The following is a 15,928-nucleotide window of genomic DNA, read 5'->3' on the forward strand; positions in this document are numbered from 1 at the left end:
GAGTGTGTGTTTTCTGTTGCATGTGAAGCATTGAATCAACACCCTCTGTGTCCAGTCTGTGCCAAAGGATCAATCTATCCATCTATAATCGCTCAAGATGCAGAGATAAATGAGTAGATCTTGCTCAACTGCTTTACACAGTATAGAAAATTTATTATGGAATTGGAAATCAAACTGGGCGAGAGGCTCCATTATTCATAGAAACATTATTTGAAAAAAAGAAGGAACAAAAACTCCAAAAATTACTTTGTACAATGCAGCAATAGCAACGTGTCTCATTTACAAAACCTGTATCTCACTATGTTCCTGTCACACATGACGGATCATTAAAAAACTGGAAACTCTCATCCTGACACATGAGGGACAACCACAGTCACAATAAAATAGTTTAATTTACATCACTTATGAATATTTTAAAACCATCCAAATGCAAAATTAAACAGATAGAAAATTGCATTTGTATAGCTCGTTGCAATAGGTACAGAGATAAAACTGTCCGAGTGCAGACGGTTCACACACGATGAGCCACCGATGACTCTGAAGTGTCCATTTGGTCTCAGGTTGAATGGTGATTCACATGTTCTAGGAAATGAAAGGACTCCAAGCCTTCATTCAACTGACCTCACAGTGACGTGGTCACTTAACTGCAGTTAAAAACCCGGGAACACTTTAACATTTACTTGGGGTTCCACTGAGGACGCCTCAGCAGAGGATTTCGAGCTGCGCCGTCTCTTGGCTCTGCAGCCCAAACTGGAGGAGGCGACGCGTGTCCCGCCGGCTGCTGCTCCTCCTCCTCCTCCTCCGCTTCACGATGGTCATTTCTTACGTTATCTGCAGAGCCGCTGTTGTTACCGGTGCGGGAGCTCATGTGTCGACGAGAAGCCGGAGCACGAGAGTCGCTGTAGGAGGAGTTTGTTCTGGACACGCCGTGACCCCTGCTGGCCTCCTCGCTGCTGCCCGCCACCAAAACATCCACAGAGGGCGCTTCTTTCAGAGTGTCCAGCCGGCGTAGAGGCATCATCGCTCCAGAGGAGGAGCGACCGGGCCGGTTGAAGCGAGACCGACGAGAAGGGTAATCCACCTCGGACATGGTCTCCTGATTATCTGGAGCCGTGGAAGAAAATAGAGGAGCAACATTTGAACAAAACAACTGCAACAACAGTACACACACTTTAAAGTCCAAATGGTACCACACTCTGTACTGTGGGGGCGGAGCTTTTCTTGGTTATACACCTTGTTGTCATTAAACAAGTGATGCGTCATCACGGTGTTTTGGGTTAACTGAGAAGGATTTTATATCTTCTACCATTGACATGGTTGTTAGTAGTTTAACTTTTTACATTGCAGTTAATTTACAATCTACAAATTAACAACATTTCTGTATAGAGAGAGAGAGAGAGAGAGAGAGAGAGAGAGAGAGAATTCATCCCCGTGGGGAAATTCAGAATTAGTGAATACATTAGTAATCTGAATGAACAATCAAAGAATTGTTCAATCAGTAATCCAATCAATGAATCAATCAACATGACAATGTTGAAATATTCATGGTACGATAAAAAGAAAAGCATTTTAAAGTGATTACGGTGAAGAGAGAAGTTGAATAATTTAATATTTTAAAAGTGTTTTATAAAACTGCATGAATAGAAAAGTGTTTTATAAAAGAGGATTTGGATCTTAAACACTTTTCAAAATGCATGACGAAGGCACCCATGGGTTAACTTCTCAGTTTGGTGAAGCCGTGGTACTGATCAGCAAACATAATGACTTTAACAATGTGTTGCTGCGTCTAATGTCATATTTCCTCACTGTGCACATTTACATTTTTAACCTGAAGTTGGTGTAAATCATAAAAAGAAACAAAAACTTTCATGGCTAAATGTGATAGACATTAGATTATTTGTTAAATGCATTCCTCAACTAATAAATGACTGTTAAATTGTGCAAGATTATCATAAAATGACGGCATATTCAACATTTAGACCAAAGCAGCATAATAATGTAATGTAGTATAAAGTTCTGCAGAATATATTTGTTAATTATAACACTGGGTTACAAAAAAATTGTTTTTGTAAATTGTCTATTTTTTTTTTTTAACTGATTTGGGACAATTTTGCACCGCTGAATCCGATAATGATGTCCGTTTCTCTCGATCAGGTCAGTTTTTTACGCAAAGTTGTTTTGAAGAAAGTCTGAATTTCTGATTACATCGATTATATTTTTATGTCATTATCGGTTGATTTTTGTTAATATTTCTAATGAGAAAAAAATCATTTTCCAAAACAATGTATTAATTACATGTTACAAACTTCAATTTCTGTGAATTGAGTAATAGACATTGATAAAGCGAGATCATTTAGCTCTTTTTGGGAGAAAGGCTGTGGAGCGTCACCGTTGAGAATCACTTCTTCTTCCCTCCAAACCGCAGGAATCCCAAACTTCAGACAACAACGTCTTGTCTTGGCGCAGACACTCGGTGCATGCTCTGCATACCAGGTGTGGCACCCAAGCTTTGTCTTGATCACCAAGCTTAAAACCAAACGGTATTTTCTTTTTACCGGGGTTAGTAGTTTGAGAAGCTTACCTGTGTAGCTCGGCTTCACCGGAGGAAATCTGGAGTCCAGACTTTTGCCAGCAGGAAGAGAGAAATACTTGTGCGACTTGGGTACATTCTAAGGATCAAAACAAAGTGGATACTTAAGGTGATTTTGAAAAGATGCAGATAGAAACAAACACAGGTGCATATCAAAAAATTCATTTGGGGAATCATTCATAACTTAAGCTTCAATATATTTTAGATTCTTTACATATAAACTGAAATGTTTGAAGACGTTTTTTTACGCTTAGCCTTTATAATTTTCATCTATAAGTCATGAAAATGCAGTATTAAAGACACATTTGAATATTTTATAGGCTTGAATGTTATAAATGTAGAAAACAGTTAAACAATTACCTGTTATTTGTGAGACGTGCCTGTATATAACACGTTGATTACATTTCTACATATATATTAAAATCAAAAAAATACAGGTCCTGAAATATAGTTGAAATGTAATAGTAAAAAGTAAGCTATTGAATAATATTTCTGCTCTTCCCTTTGATAAATCAAAATAAAGGTGTGGCTATAAAATGTCTTGGTGCTGAATCTGCTGTGTTGTGAGTTTTTCTCTCTCGGTCATGTGACTCCTGCTGCTCCTCCTCGTCTACATCACATTGAGTGGCCAGTCAGTCACAGCTGTTTGTTTTCTACCTCCTTCAAGCCTCCTCGTCCTGTCTGTTGTGTCACATTATGTCTTTTTTTAAATCATCATTTCAGTCTTTTGTTTTTGTGGATGACGTGCACTGATGGACACATAAAATAAATCACTTTTCTTGTGTTGTGTTGCTCTCATCAGATATTTGTTTTTACAACAGTTCAGACTCTGACATGGTGAAGCAGTTCAGGTGGTCGAAACGGTCTCTGCTTTTAAGATTGAGCCCAAATCTTTCCTTCCTTCTATTCTCTAAGTTAAGCTGCTATAGGTCGAGACAGCGAGGAGATCTTCATTAATGCCGAAATGTTCTCCTTAGATTTTCATGATCTTTGCTTCCTGCTGACTCTGATCTACTAAATATTCCTCGTGGTGAAATTGACTTTTTTTTCTTCCCCCTTTCCACAAAGCTTGCTCCTGTTGAATCACTGAGTCTTATTACATCCTTATCTTATTATGTGTGCCTGTCTCTTTAAGAGGGAAGGCACAAAGACTACACACAGGTTTGATTAGAATTTTTTGTAACTAGTCCTGCAGTGTCGCACATACATGAAAAATTTCATCAAAACGTGCTGAATATTAGGGAATAGTGTGCCAGCACTGTTACGTTAATAATTTCACAAAAAACTACAAAAAATTGTCCAGTCAGCGCGGACGGGATTTTAGTGAAGAAGTGGAGGGGATACGTCGCCAGCAGCGAGCAGCAGGAACACACAAACTTTCATCTGAAATTTTGTGGTTTTGTTTAAAGTTTCATGAGAGAACTATTATGTAATTGGAAAACTAAAACTGAATTGAATATTTGTGTTAAAACATTAGGAGTAGTAAGTATAATGCAAAATAGTTCATACTACAGTGAAGTAACTTAAAGAATAGCCTTTATGTTTTGAGGTGGCAAAGCATAAAACAATCCGTTTTTCTCACCGTTGTCTGAAAGCTTCCTGGTCGGAGACTTCGACGGATGCTGGCGTGTCGTCTGATCAGAATCTCTTTTGTTTGGCTGTCATTAGGCAGGGTGTGCTTACCTGTGAATGCCACAGTCTAAAAAAAACAAAAAACAAAAACCAATACAAAGCAGGTTACACACAGAACATCCCAAAACACTGTCAGATATCAAGGTCACTCATTGAAAAGATATTGTGTGAATCTTCATGTCGCTGCAGTCCTGATTTTGGCACAAATCCAATGATTCACTGGAGACAATAAAAGGTTCAAACAAAAAGATGCTTTAAAGGGAGATGGCATTCTTTACAGCTCAGATTACTCAACCAAAACTGGCCACACCTGTTTGAGTCACAAGGGTGGGCGTCTGCCTCTGGTGTCACCTTAAACTCCCCCATACAGCGAACCTGCCGTTTCTATCCTGCAGCATTTATGAAGACGTGAAAACAAACACAACTGGCTTTTAAACCTTCTGAATGGCGGCCATTGTTCTTTGGGAAGAAGAAACTGCCCATGCAGTATTAATTAACATATTGTTAACAAAAGTCATAAAGTACTTGGCTGTTAAACACTTTACCTCCCAATCAGAATGAGAAAAGCTTTTCTGTCATAAAGAAATACAGTGTGTAAGAATAGATAGCATTTACGAGTGTAAACATATGAAAATAGAGATAAAAGATAAAAAGCGATGCAATCTCAGGATTTTAAAGAAACTCACAGGAGAAGCAAAGAACATACTAAATATTTGATGTTGGGTTTGTGTAGAAGACAGAACAGCAAACACGTGAAAGGACACAAGTGGGGTAATTATGAGAATCGAATAAAGTCAACCGCAGCAGCTCCTCATTTGTGGACGTATCAAAGCCTTTCTGAGAGGCCGCTAAAGGCTGACGTCAAGCCACTAATGGAAAAGGACTGCCGGCCGCAGCCTGTGGCTATGCAAAACAGCAGCGAGCGTCAGAGATTTCAGCTTTCATGAGTGAAAAAGCAGGAGAGAAACTTCAGGATGACTCCCCCTTGTTTTGGATCAGACTTCTCATGCAGGCCAGCAGACTCATTTTATGAGTCTGACCAATTTCCAATTAATGAGCATGTGTAAAATATGGATTACTGAACCCTCCAGGCCAATACACAAACAAATCAAAGCTGTATTTTAACACCAATGCATGTACCGTCATCCACTGCGTGGTTAATCCTGACATTTGAAATGGAAATGCAGTGAGAGTGGAGGAGGAGTTCAGTGTTGTCTCGTATAAAGAGCCGGGAGGACAGAGCGGTGGTGGTACTTTAATGCAAAAACACTTTATTGCTAGTTAACGTTATGGAGCCAGCATAATGGATAATAACAAAAACTGACATATCCATACATTTAACCAGGGTGTGATTTGTAAGGAGAGAGTTGGGGGGCGGTGGAATCATACGATTTTATTCAAACACAAAGATTTTGAATTAAATGTTCTCATAAAAAAATAATTCTATTTATTGTGATACAGACTAAATTTAAATGATAAAATAAGCCTACAACTAGCAGCTGTCAACAAATGTTATTTATTGTACATCAAACAGTTGTTGACAACATCTCTTAATGTGAAAACACAGGAAGTCTGTCAGTCAACTGAAAAGTGGGAGTGAGTTTAAAGTTAACCTCTCTGGGCATGTGAACGGTGACATCACTTATTCACTTGCATTTAGAAGTAGAAATACATTGATTACTATGAAGTTGGAGGGTATTCCCCCTCTTCACCCTTCTGACAGCCTTCAATTAAATCTATTGATACTTGTGCATTGATTTGTAGGCAAACGGTATTTCATAAACATCGTTCACATTAAGGATCCCATCAGTAGAGGTTTATGACATCATCGACAGGAAGAAGAAAAGACGTTTTACAGATTTGTAATCATTTTTGGACATTTGACTGTCGTCTCTTTGATTGTTGAGTGAGATCAAGTTAAATATCTGCAGTGGGGAAAATCAAGCTACATGCCTTTCTAAACAGTTGATTGCCTCGGAGGCAAAAGATGCTTTGATGTCTTGATTTGATTGGTTTAATTTGTTATCATGATTTAAAAATTTGTTTTCAGCAGTTTTATGTAATATCCATTATGTAATGATATAAAAGGCATCCTACATTTCTTTTATAAGACACTCCTAAATGGATCTTCTTAGATTCAAAACACATTCGAAGCTGTACTGTAAAATAATGAACTTGTGTTTCCTTTAGAAAGTAAAGTAAAATGGAAGGATGATAATATTTCTGTACAAATGTTCCGTCGTCTTACCCGTTGTCTGATCTTGTACATGTTCTTATACAGGATGTCGTGCATGTTCCTCAGATCCCCAGCCATGAACTTCTTCTTGGGCCGAGCAGCAATTTGCTTTTCCTCACTATCAAACAAAAAAAATGACTATTAAATTAAAATTTGAGCTTGATCAGCATGGGCACGGCGGAGGCTGCGCGATAATCAGAGTAGCACAGTTTTAAAGGCGTCTTACTAGAGGGAGACGATTGACGGAGCAGCGCTGATGTCTCCCGTCACCGAGTCCAGGATCTCCATGGCGTTCTGCAGCTCCAGCTTCTTGTAGAGCGCCACGATGCTGGACTCAGCCCGGCTGTCTCGGATGAGGATCCTCCGCATGATTCGATTGTTGAATTTCATGAACCTGAGAGAAAGAAGCGGAAGAAGAGAAAGAAGGGGAAGAAGAGGAAGAAGAGAAAGAAGAGGAAGCCAATTAAGGAGAGTAAAGTCAGCAGGCTAATTCTGAGAGACACACAATCACAAACATTCACACTTCTGGGCAAATTAAAGTCTCCAGTTCAACTCACAGGCATATGTTTTTAAGGCTTTGGGAGAAAATCCATGCACAGTCTTAACATATCAGGACAGGAAACCTCCAGCGTTGAGTAAAGAACACTCACTGGTTCGATTCAGGCCTCAATGGGCCCGTCTGTGTGGCGTTTACATGTTCATATGTAGATATGGGTTTAGTGCCAATACAGTTGACTGGAGATTCTAAATCACCCGGTGGTGTAAATGTCTGTTTGGTGATGTGGGGGCTTTTTTTTTTTTTTTTTTTTTACTGAAGTGAGCCTATTAAATCTCGTCTACTTTCACTGAACTTGTCACCATAAAAATTATTACATTTCAAGCTCTTCATTCAAAGAGACCAGATGACATACAGTATCAGTATATTTTTGTCCACAGCTCATCTTCTGTTGTTCCAAACAGGATTTGACCTTTTCACTCATATTTACGTACTGAGCTGCAGCAGATGGGCCAACCTCATTTTTCAAGCATTTAGTCAAGTAACTTCATTCTATAGTATTTACAACTATTTGCAGTTGGTGACTGGATGATATGCGACACTTAATATGTACTGTTTCTCACTGATAAAGATATGTGACAGGTACACACTGCAGTCAACAGCACTTCCTCTTTTTTATGTTCGGCTGCTCCTATTTAGAACAATTCAGCAGTCAAACACCAAAAGATTTGAGAGTGTATTCATATTGACGTTATGTTTTGGTGCATTCTGTTCTCATAAAGCTTCGATCCTTTAACCTTTCAACCTATTTGATGTTGTATATCTTCAAAATGTCTCTAAACGAGACTGGCAACATCCTGTGCTCTACTGCGGAGTATTTTACTGTCATTTGCCCCAAAAATACTATATTTATCAAAACTTTGGGAGTAAATCCAAAACAAAATGTAAAAGTGTTATATTATGCAAAGTTTAAGTATTTCAGGTAATTCTAGTAATCTTACACAACCAACATCTATCACACTTTAAACACAACTCTTAAATTGTGTAAACTCTGATCGACTTTAATATCGATAGTTCAGAAGGATTGTGAATCTTAAACCAAGCTTGATGGTTATTGTCCCTTTGACCTCCTGCCTGCTCTCCACGCTCACAGTCTGGTTCACAGCATGTTTTCACGACTTAAAATCTAACTTAAAATCTACATTCAGAGACCTGGTGAACTCGTCTCACAGGAATTCACAAAAGCTGCTAAAACTAAAAAGAGAGGAAGGCGGCGTGAAGAGGGGAAAGGGGAAAAAGAAGAAATGAAGGTGTTGAGGGACTGAAGGAGAACGGGTGGAAGCAGGATGTATATTGTTCACTCATAGATAATGCAAATCAAGTATTTCTTACAGAATTTAGCTGCAGAGCTCACATGTAAATGACATTAGATCTGATATAGATTTTATATATTAGATACACTGTGAATGAAAGAAACGTTTAACCTAATTTAACAGAAAATGGTTTTTTTCTTCAGATATGCAAAAAGTAAAATAACCCAACTTCCTATAACATAAAATCAAATGTATACTATTTCACTATAATGACCTACTGCAGTTATCCGTCAAAGATATAACAAAAACATTTCTTACTGTGCTTTTAATGCTTTGAGAAACTATATTTTTTGGTAAGATTTTTGTTTGACAACAAGTACTGGAATATTCCTATTGCAACCACAGTGTGCACCTCTGGCTTTCTCACTGCTAGTGCAGAGCAGCAGCGTCGACTGTGGCAAATCTTCAATCTCTAAACAAAGCTGGAGGCTAAAAGTGGAAAAAGTTGAACTTTACAATTTTTGAAAAAATGAGACATGAGACATCAAAACTAGTTAAAATGCAAATATAGTGCAAAATACTCCATTAGTGCAAATGAACTGAGGATGTGGTTTGAAGCAGATTTGAAGTTTTATATTAATCTTGGCCTCGTGGATAAACATGAACGTGTGAAAAAGTGAGAAGAGAAAATCAGGAAGAAACACATTTTGGAGCATAAAGAGGGAAATAAGTGAACATGATACCAAAGTGTGATTAGCTGTGAACTTTCCCACAGAGACTCACTGTGAACAATGGCGCCGTCAAACTAAACCACAAAAGACGAAGAGAAGAGTGTGCAACCCAAAACCGTGATTTGTCTTCTAGACAAACTACTTACCCATTTCATTATACATATATCTTGTAACAGTGAATTTTAAGCAACTAATGAACTGCAATGAAAATGTATTGTTGGGGACTACAAAACATAGAATATCCTGTGATAGCGATGTTGAGACTGAGAAATCTCTTACTTGTCCTTCCAGTAGAAGTGGCTCCACTGACCACAGAGATCCTCGATACCCGCGATGGTGTGCTCCATGAGCTGAGACACAGAAATGAATGCCGTTTACACAATGTCCAGGAACATACTGTCCGTTAAATGTCAGCCGCAGTCGTATTGTTTGCCGTACCCTGCGGTGGACCTCCACGTTGATGGTGTCGAGGTTGCGGTTTGTTCTGCGGACGTTGATGAATTCAATCAGAGGTCGGATGCTGATGCCCTGTTGAAAAAAAGTCAATGAGGATAGGAACATTTTAGGAAGCTTCAATGTGACTTTATCAAGGTTGGATTTTACACTCTGTCAAAAATACTAAATCAGACAGAATTCAAAGCGTCCTGATGGAGGACGTGAGGAATGGAGTTCAGATGGTGCCGTATACAGTAAATCTGTTCTTAAATCAGATTGTTTGGAGACACAAACATCTCATTACAGTCCTCAAAACCATAAAGCTGAGGAGAAGGTTGAGAGTCTTACTGTAATTTTCAATTTGTGTATACAATAAAAGCTTGTGAATATTGATGGGGCAAGTCAGTGGTGTGTTGGTTCTCTCTTAGTGAGATAATACATGGATTAATACAAACATGATGAGAACTACAGACCAACCATCAGTTTTAAGTTAGGCTGGAGTGAAATCCATAAACTAAAACAAAATATCAACATATAATCAACTCAACTTTATTTATAGAGCACTTTAAAAACAACACCGTTGGCCAAAGTGCTGTACAGATAAATAATAAAAAAAAAATATATATATATATATAAATATAAAATAACAACATACAAAATAGTACTTGTTAGATAGACGGATAATTTTCTGAATGCAACACTACAAGTATATTAAAACCAGACCTCACCTGCAGAAAGACAGTGAAAAGGATAATGACGATCGTGGCGGTGATGAAAAGCTCCTTGCGACCGATGTTATCTGGAAGTGTGAAGGCCAAAGCGAAGGAGATTGCACCTCGCAGGCCTCCGTACGCCAAACCAAACTGGTCTTTCAAGTTGAATGGAATTGTGCGGAAAGGGTTAATGATCTGAGTCAGCACCAGGACACCTGGGAGGAATGACATTTTAAAAAGAAAACAAGAAATACAAAATGAGACAACATACTGCAATAATCAGTGTCTAATGGAGAGATGCTCCATCTATGTCCCTGTTTGTATTCGGAGTTTAGAAGCATGTTTCCTCATGTTTGCAGACACGAACATCTATGAAATGCTGGTGACTCCCTCTGTGATCTGAGTTTTGCCAAATCAGTACAGCCAAGCCGAGAGTTGAGGGGTGTGTACAAAAGCAAGAACCTTTGATATTAAATCAATGGGCTCCTTCCAAAGTTTGCTCTAGATACTAGAAAATGTCCTTTTCTGATTGTTTGATATATGCTAATTTAATTTTAACAGCCTCTTAAAGGGTCATCCAGATTTCAGGATGTTGACCACTGGTTGAGAGCTAATGGCTGCAGCAGGTACACCATGAATGAAATCGTACGGAAACACAAAAACACTGGTATAAACGGTTCTTCGGAACAAATCAATCTAAACCTTTTAGAGCTTCATTTTGAGCACTTTTTGCCATTTGTCAGAATATTGTCAATGTTGCTTGGCAAGAAAAGCCCGTATCAAATTAACATATTTTATTTACATCTTTGTGTTGGTTTAATAACCCGTAACAATACTAATGAGGTCCAGGACAGTTTCTTGTTAAAAAAATTATTTGACATGGAAATTTGAAAAAGCTAATTATCTCACTGTTTTTGTAAAGGAGCGAGTAGAAACCAAAGCAAGTGAGTCGATAATGAGGATAACAATCACTGGAAATGTTTCAAAATTACTGCTGTACACACAGATTGTGACTCTACATATATTGTGAGAATAGCAAGTTTTCTATATCCAGCTATATATATACCTACAAGAAAAGAAAACTTATTTGAATGCAGCTTTAATGTATCCAAAAGTACTGCACTGTTTATTTGTTGTTTTTTTATATATCTGGGGAAATAGTTCGTTCAATATGCTGTAAATCCTTGTTTAGAATACTATTAGAATTATTTCCTTTGCCGTTTACATGCATTTTTCTTGCAGGTATTCAATCTCTCCTTTCACTGCACTATGAGCTTACAGCCAGCAATTGTATGTCCAGTCGACTTTGCACCGTGAGACTAGTCCTGGAAGAATTAAAGAAGGAAATGAGAGCCTGTGCAGCTTACCCAGACCTCTCCATATGAAAGCAAACAGCAGTGTGAAGAGGATGTAACCCCAGTTCCACTCGTGCTCCGTCGTCACAGTGACCACTCCCAGGAAGAAGAAGATGAGGGTCTCGGAGATGGTGCCAAGCATCTTGATGACGTGTCTGATGGTTGTGCAGGAGCGCTGGGAAACGTTCTCCTCCACGTAGTACTTCATGGTGAGGGCACAGGTCACAATCCTGCAAAAGGCACGTGAGCACAGCTGCTTTTGTTGTGTATGTCACCGTAGATAAAATGTCCTGCCATTGAAGCGTTTGAATCTGGGACCATTCAGAAAGCGACTCACGCCATGATGGAGGAGATGGCGAAGAGTTCTGCCACCAGGTAGGCCAGGTAGCTGTACATGAATATGAAGAGCGGCTCGATCTCTCGGACCTTCGAGGTGAACCTTGTGGTAAAGGCGGCCACAAAGCCGAAGAGGAGGCCGAAGCCCATCCCGCCCAGGCCGACCACGAAGAACCTGGCCACTCCCAGGCACACATCCACAGGCTCCACCACCGGCATCTCCGCCACGAAGGTGAACATGTTGTACAGCACCTGAAAGCACACACACGTCTTTGCATTGGAACAGAGATAACCGTCCCAGAGAGGCTATGAACGGTGCCTTTGATTACGCTGATCCTGACAGGACGGACTTATTGAAATATTTACTCTGCACTGTTTACTATCGGATAATCTTATTTCTCCAAGCTCGCTGAATGAGTCATTGTAAAGGAACATTTGTCTAAGTAATGTCGGTTCACTCCAGAGATACGGTGTCGATACGCACATTTCTAAAAGATCATTTATACAGGATCTGAAGGAACCTTTTACATTTTGTGATTTCCAACTTATGTTGAACATATCAAAACCATCATTTAAAAACATTATATGTGAAGTCACATCTTGACTACTGAGTCTAACTGAGCCACAACATTACATCAGGTCACATTTTGCCTCATTGATCAACACAGGCACTGAGATCCTTTGTAAATACTCACGAGTTGGAAACATCTACACATACAGCAGCAAAATGTCTGAGGAGCATAAACAGTCTGCTGTTTTAAGAAGTCATTTTACCTTTTGTATATATTTAAATGCTAATTATTCTGTAAAAATTGTCTGTTTAACATGCTTTTGGTCATTCAGCAGCGGACCTACAAATAATAATCCTGGAAACTGTTTGTAGTTGCAGACTACTTGATATGTTTGTGAAATTTACCATATCAGGAACAAATCTGATTAAGTTTTTATTGTAATGTGATTAAAACAAATAATTCATATTTATTATGAGATTTTCTTTTGGGTACTGGTGACATCAGAGCCACGCGGGTAAATAGCTGCTCTTTCCTAAATATTTATTTTTAAGCAGATTTGCATGTGAAGTCAGACGGCGTCACTTCCTTGTTTTCATCTGTAGATCAACGGCAGTTAAATCGACTTGAATCACCAAAAACAATGAGATGATACTTTTATGTTTAATGTCACCAAATTTTCCTCACTGATGAAAACAAAAGACTTTTCTGATAAATCAGAACCATTTGTGGTTGTTTTTTTTTAAAGTATTATTCAACATATGTGACTTGAATGCCTCTGTGCAGGCTTCTTCTCAGTCTGCAGGGTAAATGATTGTCTTCACTTCATCACAACACCAAACAAAAGGGTCGCCAAACCACAGCTAAAAGCAGTTTTATGAAGGTGGGTGTGTCCAGTGTAAAAAAGCAAGGGGAGGAAATTCGAGCTCGTTTCAGTCAAGTATCGGATGGTGATGGTGCTGTGTGTTTTTGTGCCGACTCCTCCCATAGAACCAGATGTAACAGTGACCTCAGAAACTGGTTTGGCGACATCTAAGCAAACTGACTCTGAATAGCTCGGCATTGCAGGCATTTGTCTCTTAACGTTTCCTCGCCTCCACTTTTCGACTCCTGTATTTGTTGGGAGATCTTGCCAGTGCACAGACACGATCATGCTCTCATACGTGCATTTCAACCAGGATTGGGAAGGAAAAACAAATTGTACAGTTAAGTGGCCATGAGAGGAGTCTTTTTGAGTGTGAGAGAATAAAAACACTTCCCACAACAGAAAATAGGAGTTGCTGTTTCATGTATTGGTAGATTGAAAGCTCCAAACGGGCCTCTGCAACACAATAAATGTGTGTGATTGTGACCGATAAGAAAGTACTGATTCCATATTTGTGAAGAATTGACCATATTAGATGATTTAGTTAGAGTATCTTCATTTGAAAATGTCTGATGACATCACTCACACATCCTAACCTAAACAATACAGTTGAGAGCAGCTCGCAATGGTAACCTGCTCACTGGCACCCGGTGTTTTGATAACAAATAGTCACCCAGAGAGACCCACAGCAGGTCAGCATGTTGGCGCAAGAACAACTACAAGATGCACTCGTGTTTGTGTGTGCTTACCACAGTGACAGCATCGTTAAAGAGGCATTCCCCGAACACAACGATGTAGAGCTGCTCATTCACTGAAACGTCCTCAAACACATTGAGCACGGCCACGGGGTCCACCGCCGAGATGATGGAGGCAAACAGCAGGTTCTCCTGAAGGTTGATGTCCTGCACTCCAAATGCCTCAATCTGGCAGATGGCGAAGAGCGACATGCCGATGCCAATGCTGTTCCAAAGAGTCCCCACCACTGCAAACCACAGCACCTGCACAAACAACAAATCGCATTGTCTGAGCACCGGAGGAGGAAGTCAGACGCATTCAAGCAATTTGTGTCGGAGTTGTGACGAACCGTGCCGATGTTCTCAAAGAAAGGCCTGGTGGGCATGAAGTAGCCCGAGTCCAGGACGATCGGGGGCAGCATGTAGAGGAAGAAGACGTTGGTGGTGAGCACAGCGGGGGGCTCCTCGTGCACAGAGTGCATGATGCCACCCACGATCAGCCCAATGGAGATGAGAAGGCAGGACTCCGGCACCCAGATGGTGATTTTGTGGTAAATGTGGAAACCTGGGAGAAGAGGATCAATGTGACTTTAGTTCAAAAACCTGAACATTGAATGTGAGACAGGAGCACATGAGGGGCCACTTCTAATACTTAACCAAATAACATAAACCTGGAACTCCAAACACCTCTTCAATCTCTGTGTGGAACAGTTAGGAGGTGAAGCTCAGGCGGTGTCCAAGAACGAATCAGTTTAAAAGACGGTACAAAGCAATGGTGTTCACAAAGTACAGGGAGGACGGGCTGTACACACAGGTGTAAGGCTAATTTATTAATAATCTATATTTCTATTTAACGTTTTTATTTCTTGTAAATATCAATATATAGACTTAGTTGGTATACACACACACACACACACGCACACACACGCACACACACGCACACACACGCACACACACGCACAGAAGTAAATACGCTTTGCTTGTTCCTACTCATTTTCGGATATGTCAGGCCATTATTCATTTACTTATCTGCTACTTTGTTTTTTCCTCGCATTGCACTGTTATGTTTGTTTGTTAGTGTTTTTATTTTGTTGTTGTACCCACATGTCCAAAATAAACTTTTTTTAAAAAACAAGAAAAAACAACCAAATGTCACTCACCAATTTTTGCAAATGAAGCCAGCAACACCCACAGTGTGATCTCAAATGGAATCTGTATTCTTGGGTAATCCATTGTAAACACAGGTAATCTAGCAATTTCACCTTCTGGGTAGGCCTGGGGTCCATTATCAGGCTTGACTGGAGGCAGAATTGTAACTCCACCGATGGGTTTAGGAGGAATTTCCCCTTTGGAGCCACACAGGAGACTTAAAAATGTACAAAAGAGGAACAAAACCCCCAGTGGTCTTTTCCAGCTGAACTCCATAGTGCACGGAAACATATCCACACAGCAATGCAAATATCCACGTCAAGAGGACGTTAATCCATCCAGCTCCACAAACAAACAAACAAACAAACAAACCAAAAAATCTATTGCGGTGATAAATTCAGCCGTTCTTCAAAAATCCTGTTTCCTCTCATGGTGTCATTTCAACATTCCTAATAAAAGGTGCCGCAGTGAACGAGGATTCCTCTGTGACCATTACCAGCTCATCCTGTTGAGTCTCCTCCCAACTGCGGTTCCACCTGCGGATCACCTGGCGCGCGCGCTCCGGAGTTCCGATACAGGCTGGGCGCGGTCACTTTCCCCGCGCTGATTGGTTCACAAAACAAGGTAAAGGTAAAAGGTGGGCCATGGAGTTTCTGCAGCATACAGGGAGAAAGTTTAGTTTCGGTCACCAAAAGCCATCAAAGAGAGACAAAATAAAAGGCTGAGCTTCAGCCTCATCCAACAGGTTTTTTTCTGAGTTGTCGATTAAATAAATTTTTACTTCTTCCTGTGTGAACTTGATTTATTTTCAACTGGCTGAACCCCTGTGTGAAA

General features: G+C 39.8%; 1 protein-coding gene across 1 annotated transcript; it reads right to left on the minus strand.

The window, feature by feature from the left end:
- Positions 1-122: 122 nt before the first annotated feature.
- On the minus strand, positions 123-15,639 carry slc9a2 (solute carrier family 9 member 2). The gene is made up of 13 exons (XM_080478650.1): positions 15,106-15,639; positions 14,296-14,510; positions 13,961-14,209; positions 11,839-12,089; positions 11,514-11,731; positions 10,162-10,361; positions 9,437-9,526; positions 9,278-9,348; positions 6,685-6,852; positions 6,471-6,576; positions 4,173-4,289; positions 2,582-2,669; positions 123-1,104 (listed from the first exon to the last, which is right to left on the minus strand). Exons 1-13 carry the CDS (start codon positions 15,383-15,385, stop codon positions 677-679), a joined length of 2,481 nt encoding a protein of 826 aa, XP_080334776.1. The 5' UTR covers positions 15,386-15,639; the 3' UTR covers positions 123-676.
- Between the last annotated feature and the right edge of the window lie 289 nt (positions 15,640-15,928).

The sequence above is a fragment of the Lipophrys pholis genome, assembly GCF_963383615.2.
Source record: "Lipophrys pholis genome assembly, chromosome: 13".
NCBI lineage: Eukaryota > Metazoa > Chordata > Actinopteri > Blenniiformes > Blenniidae > Lipophrys > Lipophrys pholis.